Raw genomic sequence first — 16,417 nt, 5'->3', positions numbered from 1 at the left:
TGGAGGTGGATACTCTCTGAAATTAGACATACAAGATAAGCAGAAGATGTGAAAGCCATTAATGGAGGTCGACAACCCTTGAAAACATACAACATCGACAAAAAGAAGAAGAGGAAGCCAGTAATGGAGGTAGATAATACCTGAAATCGGACACGACAAGAAGAAAAGGAGGATGAAGCTGATGAAGAAACCCAATAAGCCAATGGAGAAACTTTTCTTTTCTCCTTGATATCAGACAAAACTAGAAGAGAGAGGAAAATGAAAAGTTGGTTTCTTTAAAAATTAATCAAATATAATCCAAAATTTGAAATGAGAAAAATATCCTGTAGCAATTATCCACATATTTAGATTTAATTAAACAAAATTCATAAAATTAATAAGATCTGATTTTTTTCCCGTATTTATGAAAAGAAATGTAAAATTTCCATTTTTTTCTTTCCAAATTGATTTGCTCATATCTAATGCTTTCGGCCCAAGCCTTTTCTACATAGTTGAGTCCTTCCTGTGCTGGGTTCTTACAACTTGAAGTGGCGGCCCAATTTGAACGTAAATTCCAAAAAAAGAAAAAAGAAAAAAGAAAAAAGAACCGAATTTCATTGATTCTTCTGATAGTTCTCACTGACAGTCTGACGGACGGGAAAGGGTTTTGATTAGGGTTTTTTTACCCCTAAAATCTCACTAATCGATCAAAATATTAGGGTTTTATTCAATCGGCAATCTAAAATTAGAGTCGTTTCTTTTGTAATTTCTGATTGGTTTCATTAAATTTGTCTGAAGAAGAAGAAGCAGCAGCTGCAACAATGGGTGTTCAGAAGAAAGGTGCATCCAGGGTTTCAGAGGATCCTGAGGAATTGACACGCGTCCCCTTGCAGGCCATTCTTCTGGCTGATAGCTTTGCTACCACTTTCAGACCCATCACCCTTGAACGCCCCAAGGTCTCTCACTTCTTTCGCTATGATTTGATATATTTTGTACTGTATCTGAATATATTATAAAACTTTGATTTTCTTTAATTGGAAGTATCGAAGTATATGAATAGATGTGTGCGTGTGCGTGTGCGTGTGTTTATATAGAGGATTATTTATATTTGTTGGTGTTAACGAAAGTGCTTTCATATATAAAGAATCCATATAAGCTCAGTATGTTGGTTTCAATAAAAAAATTTGTACAATATATCGCGAGGACCTATATTTAGAATCTCTGGGGAAGTTTGCAAACTCAATTTTCTTTTTGGTGCAATGTTGATTTTTTTTTGTTTCTATCTGTTGTGTTCTTGAAGGTACTTTTACCATTAGTAAATGTCCCAATGATCAATTACACCTTAGCATGGCTTGAATCAGCTGGTGTTGAGGAAGTCTTTGTTTTCTGCTGTGCTCATTCCAAGCAAGTGATTCATTACTTGGAGAGTACTGAATGGTTCTCTCAACCAAACTTCTCAGTACAAACAATAGAGTCACACAATTCAGTGAGTGCTGGAGATGCTTTGCGGTTGATATATGAGCGCAATGTGGTATGTTGTTGGTATTTTGATTTCTAAAGATCCATTTTTCTGTATCATTTTCTTAATACTTGTATACGTTCAAAATCTGTTATCGGGATGACGAGGAGTGTGAAAAATGATGTTGTCACGATATTGAATTTTGTTTAGTTCAAAGGAATTTTTAGATAAAATTGTTGGATGTGGTTTCCCTTTACAATTTTTTTTAATGCGTCTGAAAAAAATTAATTTAAAGTTTTCCTTTCCAATATAATTTCATATTCATTCATTTACTGACATTTTGACTTTATTCTGTTTCATCTAAAGATACATGGAGATTTTGTCCTAATTAGTGGAGATACTGTGAGCAACATGTCGCTTACTCAGGCACTTCAAGAACACAAGGATAGAAAGAAAAAAGATAGTAATGCTGTAATGACAATGGTGATCAAACGGTCAAAGCCTTCTGTGATCACTCGTCAATCCCGACTTGGTACTGATGAACTTTTTATGGCAATAGATCCTAATACCAAGCAGCTATTATATTACGAGGACAAGGTGGACAATTCAAAAGGAGTTATATATTTGGATAAGTTGTTGCTTGCTGATAATACTTCACTTTCACTGCACAATGACAAACAGGTATATTCCTCTAACTTTTTTGTTTAATTGTAGTCTGCCCATTAATCTTTTATGAGAAGCCGATAAATTGCATTAGTTCTGATCATAAAATTCTTTTTCTGAAATCATTTTTGTTTTATTAAAATAAAATGTAGTATTTTTTTTTTTGACAAAAAATAAAATGCAGTATTTGCTATTTTATTGGTGGATATATTATTTGTAGACAAATATAGACATGGTCTCCTTTAATAATCCTAATGTGGATAATTTAGTTAACTAAAATGATTTTCTTTTATTTTTTTTTTAATTATGAACTTTTTTTGAATAAAAAAAACATTTTGGTTGTTATTAATTTACAGTACATAATATAATGATGTATATCTACAAATTTCACTATATTACTGTGTCTTATTTTTCTGCAGGATTGCTATATTGATATATGCTCTCCAGATGTCCTCAGTCTTTTCACGGACAATTTTGATTATCAACATTTACGACGTCATTTTGTCAAGGGATTGCTTGTTGATGATGTATGTGTTTCTTAGAACACATCGCATGTTAGCTATTATATTTCTTTTGTGGTGGTGCACAAGTGAAAATACATGTTTGTTCTTTCACAAAAATACAATGTATGCCTTTTATTTTTGGCTATGTTGGTCGTAATATTTAGTATCAACACTCTCTATCATTTAAGTATTCTGGTACTTTCTCACTCTTGTCCTAGTACCCTGTGTCGTACACATGTATTCTGTTGATTTTTGCACATCTACTTTCATATTTATTTTTGTTTTGCAATTCTTCTAAGGTGATCATCTATCCATTCAGATTATGGGGTACAAAATTTTCACACATGAAATTCACTCGAGTTATGCGGCTAGGATTGACAACTTTCGGAGCTATGATACTGTTAGTAAAGATATAATTCAGCGCTGGACTTACCCATTGGTCCCTGATGTTATGTTCTTTGGAAGCTCTGTAACTAAATTAGAAAGACAAGTAATGCACCGAGCATCAGGTAATAATAAAATAAATTTCTATGGATATGTTATGTCTGTTAAGTGGCTTGGAGAGCTGGAATATCTGATGGCTTTTGCTCCCATTATTTCATTACTCGTCAGAAGTGGGGCAATCACGTTCTGTGCATATTGGTCCATTTTCTGTTATCGGAGAGGGCACTAAAGTTGGGAACAACACCAGTATATCAAATTCAGTTATTGGGAAAGGGTGCACTATAGGATCCAATATTTCTATAGAAGGTTCCTATGTATGGGATGATGTTATTATTGAAGATGGCTGCAAGCTAACCCATGCCATAGTATGTGATGGAGTGATAATGAAATCTGGAGCTGTTTTGGAACCGGGTGTAGTTCTGTCATTTAAGGTAAATGTTCTTTTTACCCTGGAAGCTGGACTTTTTTACTTTATGCTGATGTGCAGTCTTAGCTTCTTCTCATACAGTTATGTTCTTCAACCCTGTAAGACTGTCACCATGTCTTTTTGGCTTCGTTTTGTTGTTAATAAAGCTTATTAAATGTAAATTCCAACAAAATATAAATACAATAATTTGAAGTAAAAATGATTTGCCAAATCTAGGAAGCACAAGTCTAGTTTCCTTGTGTTGTACAAAAATAAAAAATACAAAGTACAAATTCTACAATTGTGTTTTGTGCATTTTGTCAAACACTATTTTTTTTAATCTAAAATCAAAGAATATAACATCATTTTCAATAAAAAAAGTATGATCTGTTTTTAAAATTGGACTTTTTTATCATTAATTTTTTTTATTAAGGATATAAGTGCCACACTTAACAAATATAAGAGACTTCTATTGTAATTATTTGTTTTATTCTTATTTTTTGTTCTTTGCCCTGTCATCACTTATGGGTGACAGAAAAGACATTAGACTTGTGCCGTGAAAAAAATTAGAGACTAAAGTGTAACTTTGACAAAAGATATGAAAATTTTACTGCCAATATTTTCTTTTAAAAAGAAAATTTACGCCTCATTTTTGGCTTGCTGCATATATGCATACTAATTTTGAAAAAAAGAAAGAAATTAACCTTTTGCAGCACATGTACATCTTGATTGCTATGAAAGCCTGCAACTAGATTTGGTTTTATTAGCCTTCTGCATTGAAACTTTTTGTTTGATTATTTGTTATTTCTCTTACTTAATGTCACACTTGAGTTTGTAAGAGCAACATATTATGCTGATTCATTGATACATTTTAAGCCTTTTTTTTACTTTGCATGTCTGCAGGTTGTAATTGGACCACAATTTGTTGTTCCTTCATATTCAAAAGTATCTTTATTTCAACAGCCTACTACACTAGATAGTGATGAAGAGCTGGAATATGCTGACAATAGCAGTGGCGTTGTTGAAATTCCACGTAACTTATCCTATCTCTGAACCTTATTTTGGCTTTTTGTTGATTTGATTATTTTACAGATAAATAAATTTTTGTAGATAACAGGCTACACGTTTCTGGACCTTATTTTAAAAGAAAATTTCGAATGGATGAAAGAAATCACAATGGCAGTGATTATCATTTTGTGCATATCATAACCTTTAGAATAGTCAATCTTCTACGTTAGGCTACTTATGCGTAATATTTATAGATCAAGACATCAAAACATATCACAATGCTGAAATAAAATTGTAGTTTTATGCATTGTTTGGGGGGATTCATTTATCTTTTTGGGTACTGGTAACTATGTATGTGATTGATTTAATGACTTACCACTAAATTAGCTATTTCTTGTTGACATTTGGTGTGTTTACTTTCAATTCACTGTTTTCAATAAAATAATGGGATCCTTTGGCATTCAGTACTTAGTTAGGATCAGAAGCAAAACTATTATTGCCACCATCCAGTTGTTCTTATGAGTAATTAGCTGATAGGAAATTTGTAAGTATTATCAATTACTATGTCCTTACTGTTTCTTTTTTCTTGTTAATGTGCAGCTGTTGATGGTCCTATGGATAATTCAAATGGGGAAATAACATCTGAATTAAAGACACAATGCTGGCCTACATCGCAAGTTAACTTCTTTTCCATTTGCTGTTATAGTCTTAATAGAACTTCTTTCATCCCTCCCCTCTCCTCAAGTTCTGCCTCTTTTCTTTTTTCCTCTTTCAAGTTGTGTGTGAATTTACCTCTCAGTTCATTCTTTAACCTGCTTCATGATTGTGTGTGAGGACTCAAAGTTAAACTTATATGCTATCTAGGGTGTGAGCTTAGTTTATGCGGGTTTAAGATGTTAGCTTTTCCTTTTTGTTGCCTGATGTTAAATTTTCATTGGCTTTATTTCTAAAATGCAAGAAAAGGTGGATGTTATATTTTCATTTTTGTTACGTTGTGAAGCATGCAAAATTTTTCTTTGTGCTGATTATGTTTGTTTTAAAGGCGAACCATTTGTTGCTTGGTTTATTTCATTTCCCCGTCTTTATAATAAAGTGAGCCTTAAAAGAATTGGGTGTTACAATTAATATGTTATCTGATTGTAGTTGCACTTTTTGATCAGCTTGGTGCTGGAGGAGTTGGTTATATTTGGTCATTAAGTGATGGAGGCCATGATGAAGAATGGAGGCATTCAGTTGCTCCCATTACTGCTGAAAAACTTGCCGAAGTAACAGATGCTATGGATGATGATTTAGAATTAGCTCCAGATGGCAGTATTCTCCCACCTTCTGGAGATCTGAAACATGATTCTAATGATTCAGAAGATGATGATAACAATGGCTTTAGGGATGATTCAATTGATTTTGAGAAGGAGGTGAAAATGGCTGACCCTAATGATTCGATTAAAAGAAGTAGAATCACGTTTGCACAGACTAATTATTATAAATTTGTTGTTTATTTGCAGGTTGAAGCGACATTTTTAAGAGCTGTACATGAAAATATTAAAGTAGACAATGTAATCTTAGAAATCAATTCACTTAGGTATGGTATATTGACACACTGATTTTTTATCATTCAGGGTCACCTGTATATATAAGAAAGATTATAATAATGAATGTAGTTTTTTCTAAGGAAAAAAAACCTATTTGTGTATGTGAGTATTTCTTTTGGCGGTTGAATGAAAATTCAATTTAGTCTTTCTATTTCATGAACTAACTTTTAAAGTAGAAAGAATGCACCCTAAACGTGGTAACATCTGACACTTTTTGGTTAATATGCAATTTTTTGGGTTTTGTGAGTTTAGCTGTTGGTGCTTTGCCTCAGCTGTGGTCTCTTTTGGTTGTAATTTATGTCTTACTTTAGTATAATAGTGTCATCGTTTCTTATATATAAAAATTCTGGTGGAACACAAGCAGAACCTCAATTGAGATCACAGCATTTCCCTACATTGCAGTTGTTGATTGTTAGTATAATAGTCTCTTTTGGTTGTAATTTATTTCTTACTTTTGTATAATAGTGTCATTGTTTCTTAATATATAAAAAATCTGGTGGAAAACGAGCAATAACAGCATTTCCCTACGTTGCAGCTGTTGATTCTTCTGTTGACATTTAAATTTGTGTTTAACGTGATACATTCTAATCTTTAATGACATAATGTTTTGACAGTTAACGTTTATTAATTGGTTTTAATCACTTTTTGCTCATTGTGTGTCAGGTTGTCATACAACAAGGTAACTGCAGACTGTGCTGGAGCTCTCTTTTATTCCGTGATGAAATTGGCACAAGAATCTCCACTTAATACAGCTAGTAAGCTTTTTTATCTTTGCCGTACTATTCTTTAATTTATATTCTTTATTATATATATATGTTTTATATTTTGTCGTTGAAGAAGTCATATGTGGTTTAACATTTAAATTAGTTAGTTTCAGTTTAATCACCGAGTTTAAAATCTTGATTATAATGGAAGATGACAAGAGGTAGCAAGATGCAAAGCTGATTAATGTTTTAGAAGCTCAATTTTATCGACAATAGTGACATTCATTTCTTGTTTGTACAATAATTCTCCGATTTTTTATGTTTGTCCTACACTATGATTTCTCTTCATTTGCTATGGTTAATACTTCATTTCAGTGAATTGATGCTTTTGCAATCCATTGCTTAGGTGAATTGCTTCAACATACTTGTAATGTAATTACAAGATGGAAGAAACTTCTGAAGTATTACCTGGCAGATATAGATGAGGAGGTTTGTGCTTTTATTTTATTTGCTTATACAAAATGCTTGAATTAAAGTTTATTTTCCAAGATCCTTTGAACTGAATTCTTAAAGCCATCCTTTCATTTATGTGCACACACACTTTGCACCAAAATATTACACACATTTATGTGGCATTTTTCTTTTCAACCAATCACATTTATTTAAGATGGGTCTACTAGATTAAAATCACTTGCCACATAGGTGTTTTGGTGCAAATTGTGTGTGCATATATCATCACACTTCTCATCTGTTCATGATATTGAAGGAATGCTAATTTTCTGATTATTAGTTGTTGACAATCTATTTTACTGCTTAATGATGGGGTGTTTTTTTTTTCTTTTTTTTTCGGAAACAAAGCACCACAACTTGACAGATTATTTGATTATTATACTTGTGCAAAACTTGACAGATTGAGGTAATACTAAGATTTGAAGAAATGTGTTTGGAGTCTGCTAAAGAATTTTCCCCGTTATTTACGAAGGTACTTTTACTGCTTTAGTTTGCTATCTTAACTAGTCTAGCTGGCGGCTACTGTAGTTTGAAAAAATAAAGCTGTGAATTTTTTTCTGCAAATGCTTTGCCAGCATTAATGATTGTTGCAGGAATATACTTTCCTGTTTTGCTGTTGCAAGCCGTTACTATTCCACTTTATAACATAGAGCTTCAGTTTCTTGTTTAACTTGTGTGTTGTCTTATTTTATCTTTTGAAATTTTAGAAAGAATTTTATTAATCTTGTAATTATTATCACATTTTATTTTCTTCAAATTCATTTCAGATATTATGTCACTTGTATGACCAAGAAATTATACAAGAGGAGGCAATTCTAAGGTGGGATGATGAAAAGAAAGATGCAGATGAGTCTGATAAAGTTTTTGTAAAACAGGCCGAAAAATTCATTCAAGTAAGATTTATTCTCTCTGTTCGCAGCCATTCTTTTTTCCTGAAGCAGATATTTGTTTGATTCTTCATCTTATTCTTGTATGGTGGCTATTGTATAAAGTTTTTCCTCAATTTTTGCTTGTTGGAGTCTATAACTTGACATGGACAAATTTTTAAAACCGTGCATACAAATAGTAAAAGTGAGGGGAAAAATAGACAGATCTATGGGTCAAAATGATTCTCTTATAGCGGTCATAAGATGATGGTGACTACCATACAATTTTTTTTTTTGGCTTAAACTACTCTCAGCCACGTCCAAAGAATGGGCATCTAAAATTGATGGCATACATCATGCATTGTTGGCCTTAAATTGTTTCTTGCTTGATTTTATAGCACGTCTTTGTATCTTATTTTTAGTGGTTGAGAGAGGCACCTGAAGAGGACGACGATGAAGAGGAGGAAAGGGATGAGTGAGTCGTAGGGGTTATCTCGGCGACTCCTATTCTTTCAATGGAGGATGTGTCAGTGTCACAGACATGTTGATGTACAATTTCTTACAGTGGTAATATTGTACAAAAAGGAAATGGGGCTCTCGATACAAAAGAAAGAATGAAACTCGGGAACTCGTAAAAATCTTGAAAAATTCAGTGATCCATGTAAAAAAGAAATCTCAAATTTCTTGCACCCATCAATTTTGCCCGATTTTGTTTACCTTTATAATAAAATTTTGTTGTCTTTGAAATCTAGTGTGGAATTTGATGTGAGATTGATTGGTGTTGATAGAATCATCACTAAAGTGGTCATTACTTTTAGCTTAATTCATTCTAATGTGGCAGTCTTTTCTTCTTTTCTATTTTTGGAGCTTTTCCAAAAGTGCTTTGGAGTTATTTTGTATTGTGTTGAGGGCTGTGTGGAATGATCATAACAAACTGGGTTGTGTTTGGTTTGTAGAGTTTGCTAATTTCATTCTTCTCAAATGAACTATGATGATATGGAGCCTTGTGTATCTTTGACTAAGGCGCGTTGATCTCTTTCGGTTGGTAGACTTAATATGGTTTTAAAACCTACTTAATCAGACAAAAACACCTGATAATTCTGGTGGAATTTCTTTCATCTGGTCTTAATAAAAAGTTGAATCTTAAAATTAAAATTGATTAAGTTATTAAATAGTGCTTGACTAGTTTAGTAAGTATATTTGATTTTACAAAGCTTCTCATGTGAGGTGTTTCGAGGCACGTGGTTGCCATTATGACGTGTTAATTTGAGGGCCTTGCTCGAGTAGCTTGAATCAAAGAAGTCTAATTACTTACTACCAAGAATGTGATTGAAGCCATTCATGATCCTGGAAGTGGCGATAAAAGTTGTTATTCGAAAAAATAAATAATAATTGGAACGGATTACTGATAGAAGATTTTTGGTCGAGTTGTGTACAATGTTGCTATCTATAAGACGTTTCGCGGCTTTGCCTTAAGTGTGCACAACAGTTTAGCAACCACGCCCTCCCTAGGATAAAACAGCCACCGTTTATGATACCTCTTTGCACCGAAAGGATTCACTCTCATAGACCGTTGAAAGCTCAGAGAAAATTCGATTTTTAGAAGATAATTTTTTCTATAAAAGAGATGTCTTCTCTCGTTATTTTGATCCGACTTATGTAGAGAAGTCGATCGCCAATAAAACGGTAAGAAATATTTTTAAATCGTGGGAGGAATCGTCGCGTAATATGCAGTTAAAATGGATCACGTTTACTGCTTCTAATAAACCGTTTTAAGATTAATTAATAAATAAAAATATTTATTTTATTAAATAATTTTTTTCAACAAAAAATAAAGTACGACACCACACCACCCGCCAGCTCGGTCGAACAGCAGCGGCGCGCATGTGGTGGTCAAATATGTGAGTCTTCACCCATGCGTACAAAATTGGGTACCCCTTGGGGCATACCCTAATGCACGACACTTGCATCTTATATACACTCTTGGAGGAGTATTCCAAATCCATGAGGGACTTTTCCCATATCACACACAAATGTACTTTTTCAATTTTTAACAATTCACTTTTAACTTTTTTAAAAAAAGTTCCAATAATCCCCCACTTGAATTTTTAAAAATATTTTCTCGAGCAATATCAGAATCAATAAGATTGTGCATAAACAAATGTATCTTTCGATTTGAACATTTGTGTAGTGAATACGATTTAGATTATACTAGAGTGACACGTAGTCTTGAACTCTATTTCTAACATCGTACCACGCACCAACCTTTCAAGGGTGTAGTCAAAAAGCTCGTGCGTTAATGGCCATGCACGTCTATCCCAGTATAGTGAATGCTTTAGAAATTTTGCCCAAAATTCCATAGGAAGCGGCCCCACTTCCACATTCACACACGTGAGTCTATCAAGAGTACTCTTATAGCTCGACACTCCACTCCACATAGAGTATAGATCTCACTAAGAGTTTCTATTAACTCATCCTCTCATCACTTCAGGAATTCATGCGTATATATGCTTTAAAGGAAATAGCATGATCCAACTCATATCACTTCTGTAATGTCCCAAAATTCCTAATAAGGTTGAGGACCTTGATTAGGAGGGTGGGAGGGCCATAATTGGTTTATTACAATATTAAATGGTTATATGCATGTTTATGTGAATTATATTATTATATGATGATAAATGCATGCATATGGGTGTATTTTTTTAATTATAAGGGTATTTTGGTAATTTGGACCGTTGAGGGCGTAATTGTGTATTTTCGTGTATGTGGGTGAGTTATGAATGGTACCACATTATATGTGGATTTGTTCGAGCTTTTCGGCATGACACGATCATGAAATGCAAGTTTTCGGTCTGGTTATAACGGGATTAAGTTCGAGGCTCGGGATGAGTCTCGGGGTGATTTTAATGATTAGAACATTGATGGGAATTAAAGGGTGATGGGATATGGATATGTGAGAATATTGAGAATAGCGGGAATTGGAGGGTGTTAATTATGATTAACGAAATAGGTGCGAAAGGACGGTTTTGCCCTTGGTGGCTGTTAAGGTTTATTTTAGACTTGAGGGCATTTAGGTCTTTTTACCCTAAATGATTGATTCAGCCATTTAAGCTTAGAAAGCTGTAGAAACCTTCTCAAAACAGAGCACCAAAATCACCTTCTCCCGTACATCATTTCTCCCCCATTTCTCTTTGAATTTTCAAGCTTTCTTTTGAGGAACCAAGCCAAGGAAGCAAGCTGGGATAAGCTAGGGTTATGCTCCACCATTGAAGAGGGTGTGTTGCTGAGATTGAGGTGAGGTTTTAGCCATTAGAACTCTTGTTTTGCTATGTTTTCTTAGTTGAGTTCCAGCTGGTTTTTGAGTTGGAAAGTTGGGAATTGGTTGGAGTTTTGGCTAGGGTTCTTGTGGTTGTGATGCTTGGGGCATGTGAGGAAGGTATTTGGGTTCATTTGGGACTTAATTTGATGTTTGGAAGCTTTTGATTTGGCTTAGAAATGGTGGAATCGAAGGAATAATTTTCTGGGCAGTTGCTGGCTGAAGGTAGCGCTACAGCGCCCAGTATGGGGCGCTACAACGCTACCTGAAGAGGGGTGCTGGGGCGGTTTGGCTCTGTGAAGAGCGCTGGGGCGCTAGGAGGGTAGCGCTACCCTATTTCTTCAGAACCCCGTTTTGAGTGTTTTTAAGGGTTTTTGGCTCAGTGTTTCAATCCTTAAGGCCCAGGATCAAATATACTCACCGTGTGGGCATGTTTCGAGGTCCCGAGAGTGGAGTTTAGATCAAGACCTTATCTTTGTTGATTTTCATTAATCGGAGATTGTATTTGATTATGACTAGGTGACCGCTAAAGGATTAAGGATCGATCGTTCTCAAGGGTCGTTTTTGTTCTAATTCTCGCTCGAACCAGAGATAAGAAAACTGCACCCCATATGTGACATGCATGGTTATTCTTGATGCATGTTGGATGTTTAACTGTGATATATGTGATGCACGAGAAACATGTGTTTAGGACATGCCATGAATATTGAGTATGAGACTGACCAGAGCTTGAGTCTCTGCGTTTGTTGATAAGTGAATTTTAGATTCACTTATTAGTGTCATTTTATATCTAATTTGTAGGTGTTTAGGGTGTTTTTGTTTGGTTTTATGCTTGTGTTTTGTTTGTGTAGGGTTCAAGGAAAAGTGGCGAGAAATTGGTACAAAACGGGAGTGAAACGAAGAAAAATGCAAAATTCGTGAATTAGGGCCGCAGCCCCATATTCAGGGGCTGCATCGCTATTTCTGGGCTGAATTAGGGCTGCAGCGCCATCCTTAAGGGCTGCAGCGCCTGACTGAAACAGAGGCTCGTTTTTGGCACAGTTGAAGCGCAGCAGCGCCTGTTTATGGGGCTGCAGCGCCGGGAGTCGTACGGAAAACGTAAATTGAGATTTTTGAAGGGCAAAAGAGGGCTTTTTGCAAGGGATATATAAGGAAAAGTTTAATTAGGGTCTAAGCACGGTTTTTGGAAGAGATTAGACAGAGATTAGAGGCTCGGAGAAGAAGAGGAGGCTAGACATCATCAAGATCATCACCATTACATCTAGTTTATTTCTTCTTCCTTTCATTCTAGTTTTTTTAATTATGAACAAATACATTGTTATTATGTTTATGTTTATAATGGAGAACTAAACTCTTTTTGTGCTAGAGTATTAGATGAATCTATTTTGATTATTGAATTGTGGTTTCTATTATTATTTCTATGAAATTCTTCTCGTTTGTTCATATCTTCTTGATTTAATTTTATCATATTAATGTTTGGCCATCATTATTGTGAATTGAAATCTAGGGTTTATGCTTGAGAAAGATAAACATAGGTTGGACATAAGAAGATTTGACATAGAGTGATTGTGAGATTGAGAGATTCCTTGAACTCTATGAATTTGTTTTAGAATAGCTATTGCTTAATGACGTCTTGATTAATTAATAGCGAATAGAGATATCATATTGATTAATTGAGATTAATTGCATATATGCTTGAGAAAGATAAATGCATTATATTATAATTCTAGAAATTACAAATGAGGAGAATTGATTAGAATAATAAAGAAACTATGTTCATAATTGAATAGTGAAATCATTACTCTAGTACATTTATCTCTTATTTAATCAATTTCCAAGAGCATTTGAATTGGTTATTTTGTTATTTCATATTCTTTAGTTAATTGTTAATTTATTTATTGGCTTTTCTAATTAAAATTATAGACTTAACAGTAGTAGTAATTAGTGAATTTAATATTTAATCCCTGTGGGTTCGACATCTTTTAATTTAAAACTATATTGCAATACACCGTACGCTTGCGGTAGAAAAATTCTGTATCAAGTTTTTGGCGCCGTTGCCGGGGATTAAAATTAATTTTACTAATATTGAAACTTTAAGTCTTGATTTTAAATTAGATTTTTATTTATTTTGTTACTAACGTTATAGATTGTTCTTGTGTTCTCAGTATATGCGAAGGTCTAGGAGTTCTACACCTGTTGAGCCTCTGAATCCTGAAATTGAGCACACACTCCGTCAGTTGAGAACAAAGAAAAGGGCTGAAGAGCTTAATATGGACAACAACGGGGTGAACAACAACGGTGGCAATGGCAATAATAACAATCAACCAGCAGCTGCTGGGGCTCCTCTTAATCCAGCGCAGCGGGCAGTGCGTGATTTTTGCATGCCTATTGTGAATGAGAATCTCACTGGAATAGCAAATCCAGCCATTGCTGCCAACAACTTCGAACTGAAACCTGCACTAATCAACATGGTGCAACAAAATCAGTTTGGGGGTCTAGCTACTGAAGACCCCAACATTCACTTGGCCATATTTCTGGAGGTATGTGCCACAGTGAAGATGAATGGCGTTACTGATGACGCCATCAGATTGCGTCTCTTCCCTTTCTCCTTGAGGGAAAGAGCCAGGAGTTGGTTGCAATCTTTGCAGCCTGGAACAATTACGACATGGGATGAGATGGCAAGAAAGTTTCTGATTAAGTTTTTCCCTCCTTCCAAGTCAGCCCAGTTACGCAGCGATATTGGACAATTTCGACAGTTAGATCAAGAACCATTCTATGAGGCTTGGGAGAGGTTTAAGGAATTATTACGACGTTGCCCACAACATGGTTATCAAAATTGGATGCAAGTTCAGATTTTTTATCAAGGGTTGAACGCTCCAACACGAACAATAGTTGATGCTGCTGCAGGGGGTGCTCTATTAGCCAAGACAGCGGATGAAGCCTTCACTTTGATGGAGGAAATGGCCACCAACAGTTATCAGTGGCCTAATGAGAGGTCAGGACCAAGGAAAGTTGCTGGGTTGTATGAAGTTGATCAAATGACAGCCTTGAATGCCCAAATTGCTGCTCTACAAACCCAAATGGCTGCTCTATCAGCGCAAAATAATCCAACGGTTATGGAGAGTGTAGCAGCGGCTGCTGCAATGCAGGGGCAAGAAATGAGTCCAGAACAAGCCCAATTTATGGCAAACCGCTCCTTCCCCAATAATTACAGAAGCAACAACATGCCTAATTATTATCATCCAGGATTGCGAAACCATGAGAATTTCTCTTATGCCAATAATAAAAATGTGCTGCAACCACCTCCGGGATTCAATTCTCAACCGCAACAAGAGAAAAAGCAGTCGTTGGAAGACATTTTGGGCACTTTTATTTTGGAGTCTAACAAGAGGTTCGGAAAGAATGAAGCAAGACTCGACAATATAGAAACCCATATGACTAACATGGGTGCTTCAATGAAGAAAATTGAGACTCAAGTGGGGCAATTAGCTAATGCGGTGAATTCGAATCAGAAGGGAAGTTTTCCTAGTGACACTGTGGTAAATCCAAAGGAATCATGCCAAGCAGTTTCTTTGAGAAGTGGTAAGGTGCTTAAAGAGGGTGATGTTCAAGCTAGTTCAAAGAAGAAAGTTGAGCCAGTGGTACGAGAGGTAGACAAAGAAGAGCAAGCCAAGAAGCAGAGTGGAAGTGACCAGAATGACATGAAGAAAGATAGCCTTCCAGTGTATCAACCTCCCATTCCATACCCTCAACGATTTCAGAAGAAGAAATTAGATGAACAGTTTGCAAAGTTTCTAGAAATCTTCAAACGAATTCACATAAACATTCCCTTTGCAGATGCTCTTGAGCAAATGCCTAATTATGTGAAATTCATGAAAGAAGTTATGTCTAAGAAAAGAAGATTAGAAGACTTTGAAACTGTGAAGTTAACAGAAGAATGCAGCGCCATCCTACAGAAGAAGTTGCCTCAAAAGGTGAAAGATCCGGGTAGCTTTACTATACCATGCACTATTGGAGGGTCGTCCTTTGATAAGGCTTTGTGTGATCTTGGAGCGAGTATAAATCTGATGCCACTTTCAGTTTTCAAGAAATTGGGGGTAGGAGAGGTGAAGCCCACAACCATTACTCTTCAATTGGCAGATCGGTCACTTACTTATCCTAGGGGAGTGATTGAAGACGTGTTGGTTAAGGTGGACAAATTTATTTTTCCCGCTGATTTCGTGGTTTTGGATATGGAGGAGGACCATGAAATCCCCATTATTCTTGGTCGTCCATTCTTAGCTACTGGAAGAGCTCTTATTGATGTACAAGGTGGTCATTTGACACTGAGGGTTAACAATGAAGAGGTTAAATTTAACATTTATCAAGCACTACAGCAGCATGACAACACGAGCACATGTCACCGTGTGGATTCTATTGAGGTAGTAGTAGAAGAGACGATGAGAAAAGAATTATGTGCTGATCCTTTACAACACTGCCTTAATTCTAGTATTACTCAGGCTGATTTGAAAAAGGTGAATGGTGAGTTTGTGGGTGACGAAGTGGCTGAATGTGTGATGGCTCTCAGTGCTATTCCTTGTGCTAGCAGTATTAAAGTAGAAGAAACTCTTTGTCAAGCCAAGGAAGGAGGAGTCGAGAGGGAAGTGGTGGAAAAGAAAGATTTGAAACAACTCCCAGAGCACTTGCGTTATGAGTATATAGGGGAGAATTTCACTTGCCCAGTGATAATTTCATCAAAACTCTCAGAATGTGAAACTGAAAAATTGCTAAGAGTTTTGAGGAGATATAAATCTGCCATAGGATGGGAAATTTCAGATCTGAAGGGAATAAGCCCAACTGTTTGTATGCACAAGATTCTTTTTGAAGAAAATTATAAGCCTTCGATTGAGCATCAAAGACGATTGAACCCAGCCATGAAAGAAGTAGTAAGGGCAGAAGTACTGAAGCTATTGAATGCTGGGATCATTTAT

General features: G+C 35.5%; 1 protein-coding gene and 1 non-coding gene across 3 annotated transcripts; one reads left to right on the top strand and one right to left on the bottom strand.

Annotated features, from left to right (window-relative positions):
• Nucleotides 1–572: 572 nt before the first annotated feature.
• Nucleotides 573–9,167, top strand: LOC133790814 (uncharacterized). Of its 2 annotated transcripts, XM_062228597.1 has the most exons (15): nucleotides 577–935; nucleotides 1,280–1,510; nucleotides 1,805–2,119; nucleotides 2,521–2,628; nucleotides 2,924–3,113; nucleotides 3,217–3,479; nucleotides 4,358–4,487; nucleotides 5,063–5,139; nucleotides 5,623–5,874; nucleotides 5,965–6,041; nucleotides 6,715–6,806; nucleotides 7,162–7,244; nucleotides 7,666–7,737; nucleotides 8,033–8,158; nucleotides 8,554–9,167. In XM_062228597.1, the coding sequence occupies exons 1-15, from the start codon at nucleotides 801–803 to the stop codon at nucleotides 8,608–8,610; spliced, it is 2,208 nt and encodes a 735-aa protein (XP_062084581.1). In that variant the 5' UTR covers nucleotides 577–800; the 3' UTR covers nucleotides 8,611–9,167. The 2 variants fall into 2 exon arrangements, 1 of the variants encoding a protein (XP_062084581.1); XR_009874080.1 differs by lacking the exons at nucleotides 5,965–6,041; nucleotides 8,033–8,158; nucleotides 8,554–9,167 and having other exon boundaries at nucleotides 573–935; nucleotides 7,666–7,734.
• Nucleotides 9,168–14,173: 5,006 nt separating this feature from the next.
• On the bottom strand, nucleotides 14,174–14,277 carry LOC133792844 (small nucleolar RNA R71). Its single transcript, XR_009874315.1, has one exon. It is a non-coding gene; the product is annotated as a small nucleolar RNA R71 (small nucleolar RNA).
• Between the last annotated feature and the right edge of the window lie 2,140 nt (nucleotides 14,278–16,417).

Source organism: Humulus lupulus, chromosome 7 (genome assembly GCF_963169125.1).
Source record: "Humulus lupulus chromosome 7, drHumLupu1.1, whole genome shotgun sequence".
NCBI lineage: Eukaryota > Viridiplantae > Streptophyta > Magnoliopsida > Rosales > Cannabaceae > Humulus > Humulus lupulus.
Note: the sequence above shows the minus strand (reverse complement) of the source record. Positions and strands in the feature narration are given on the sequence as shown.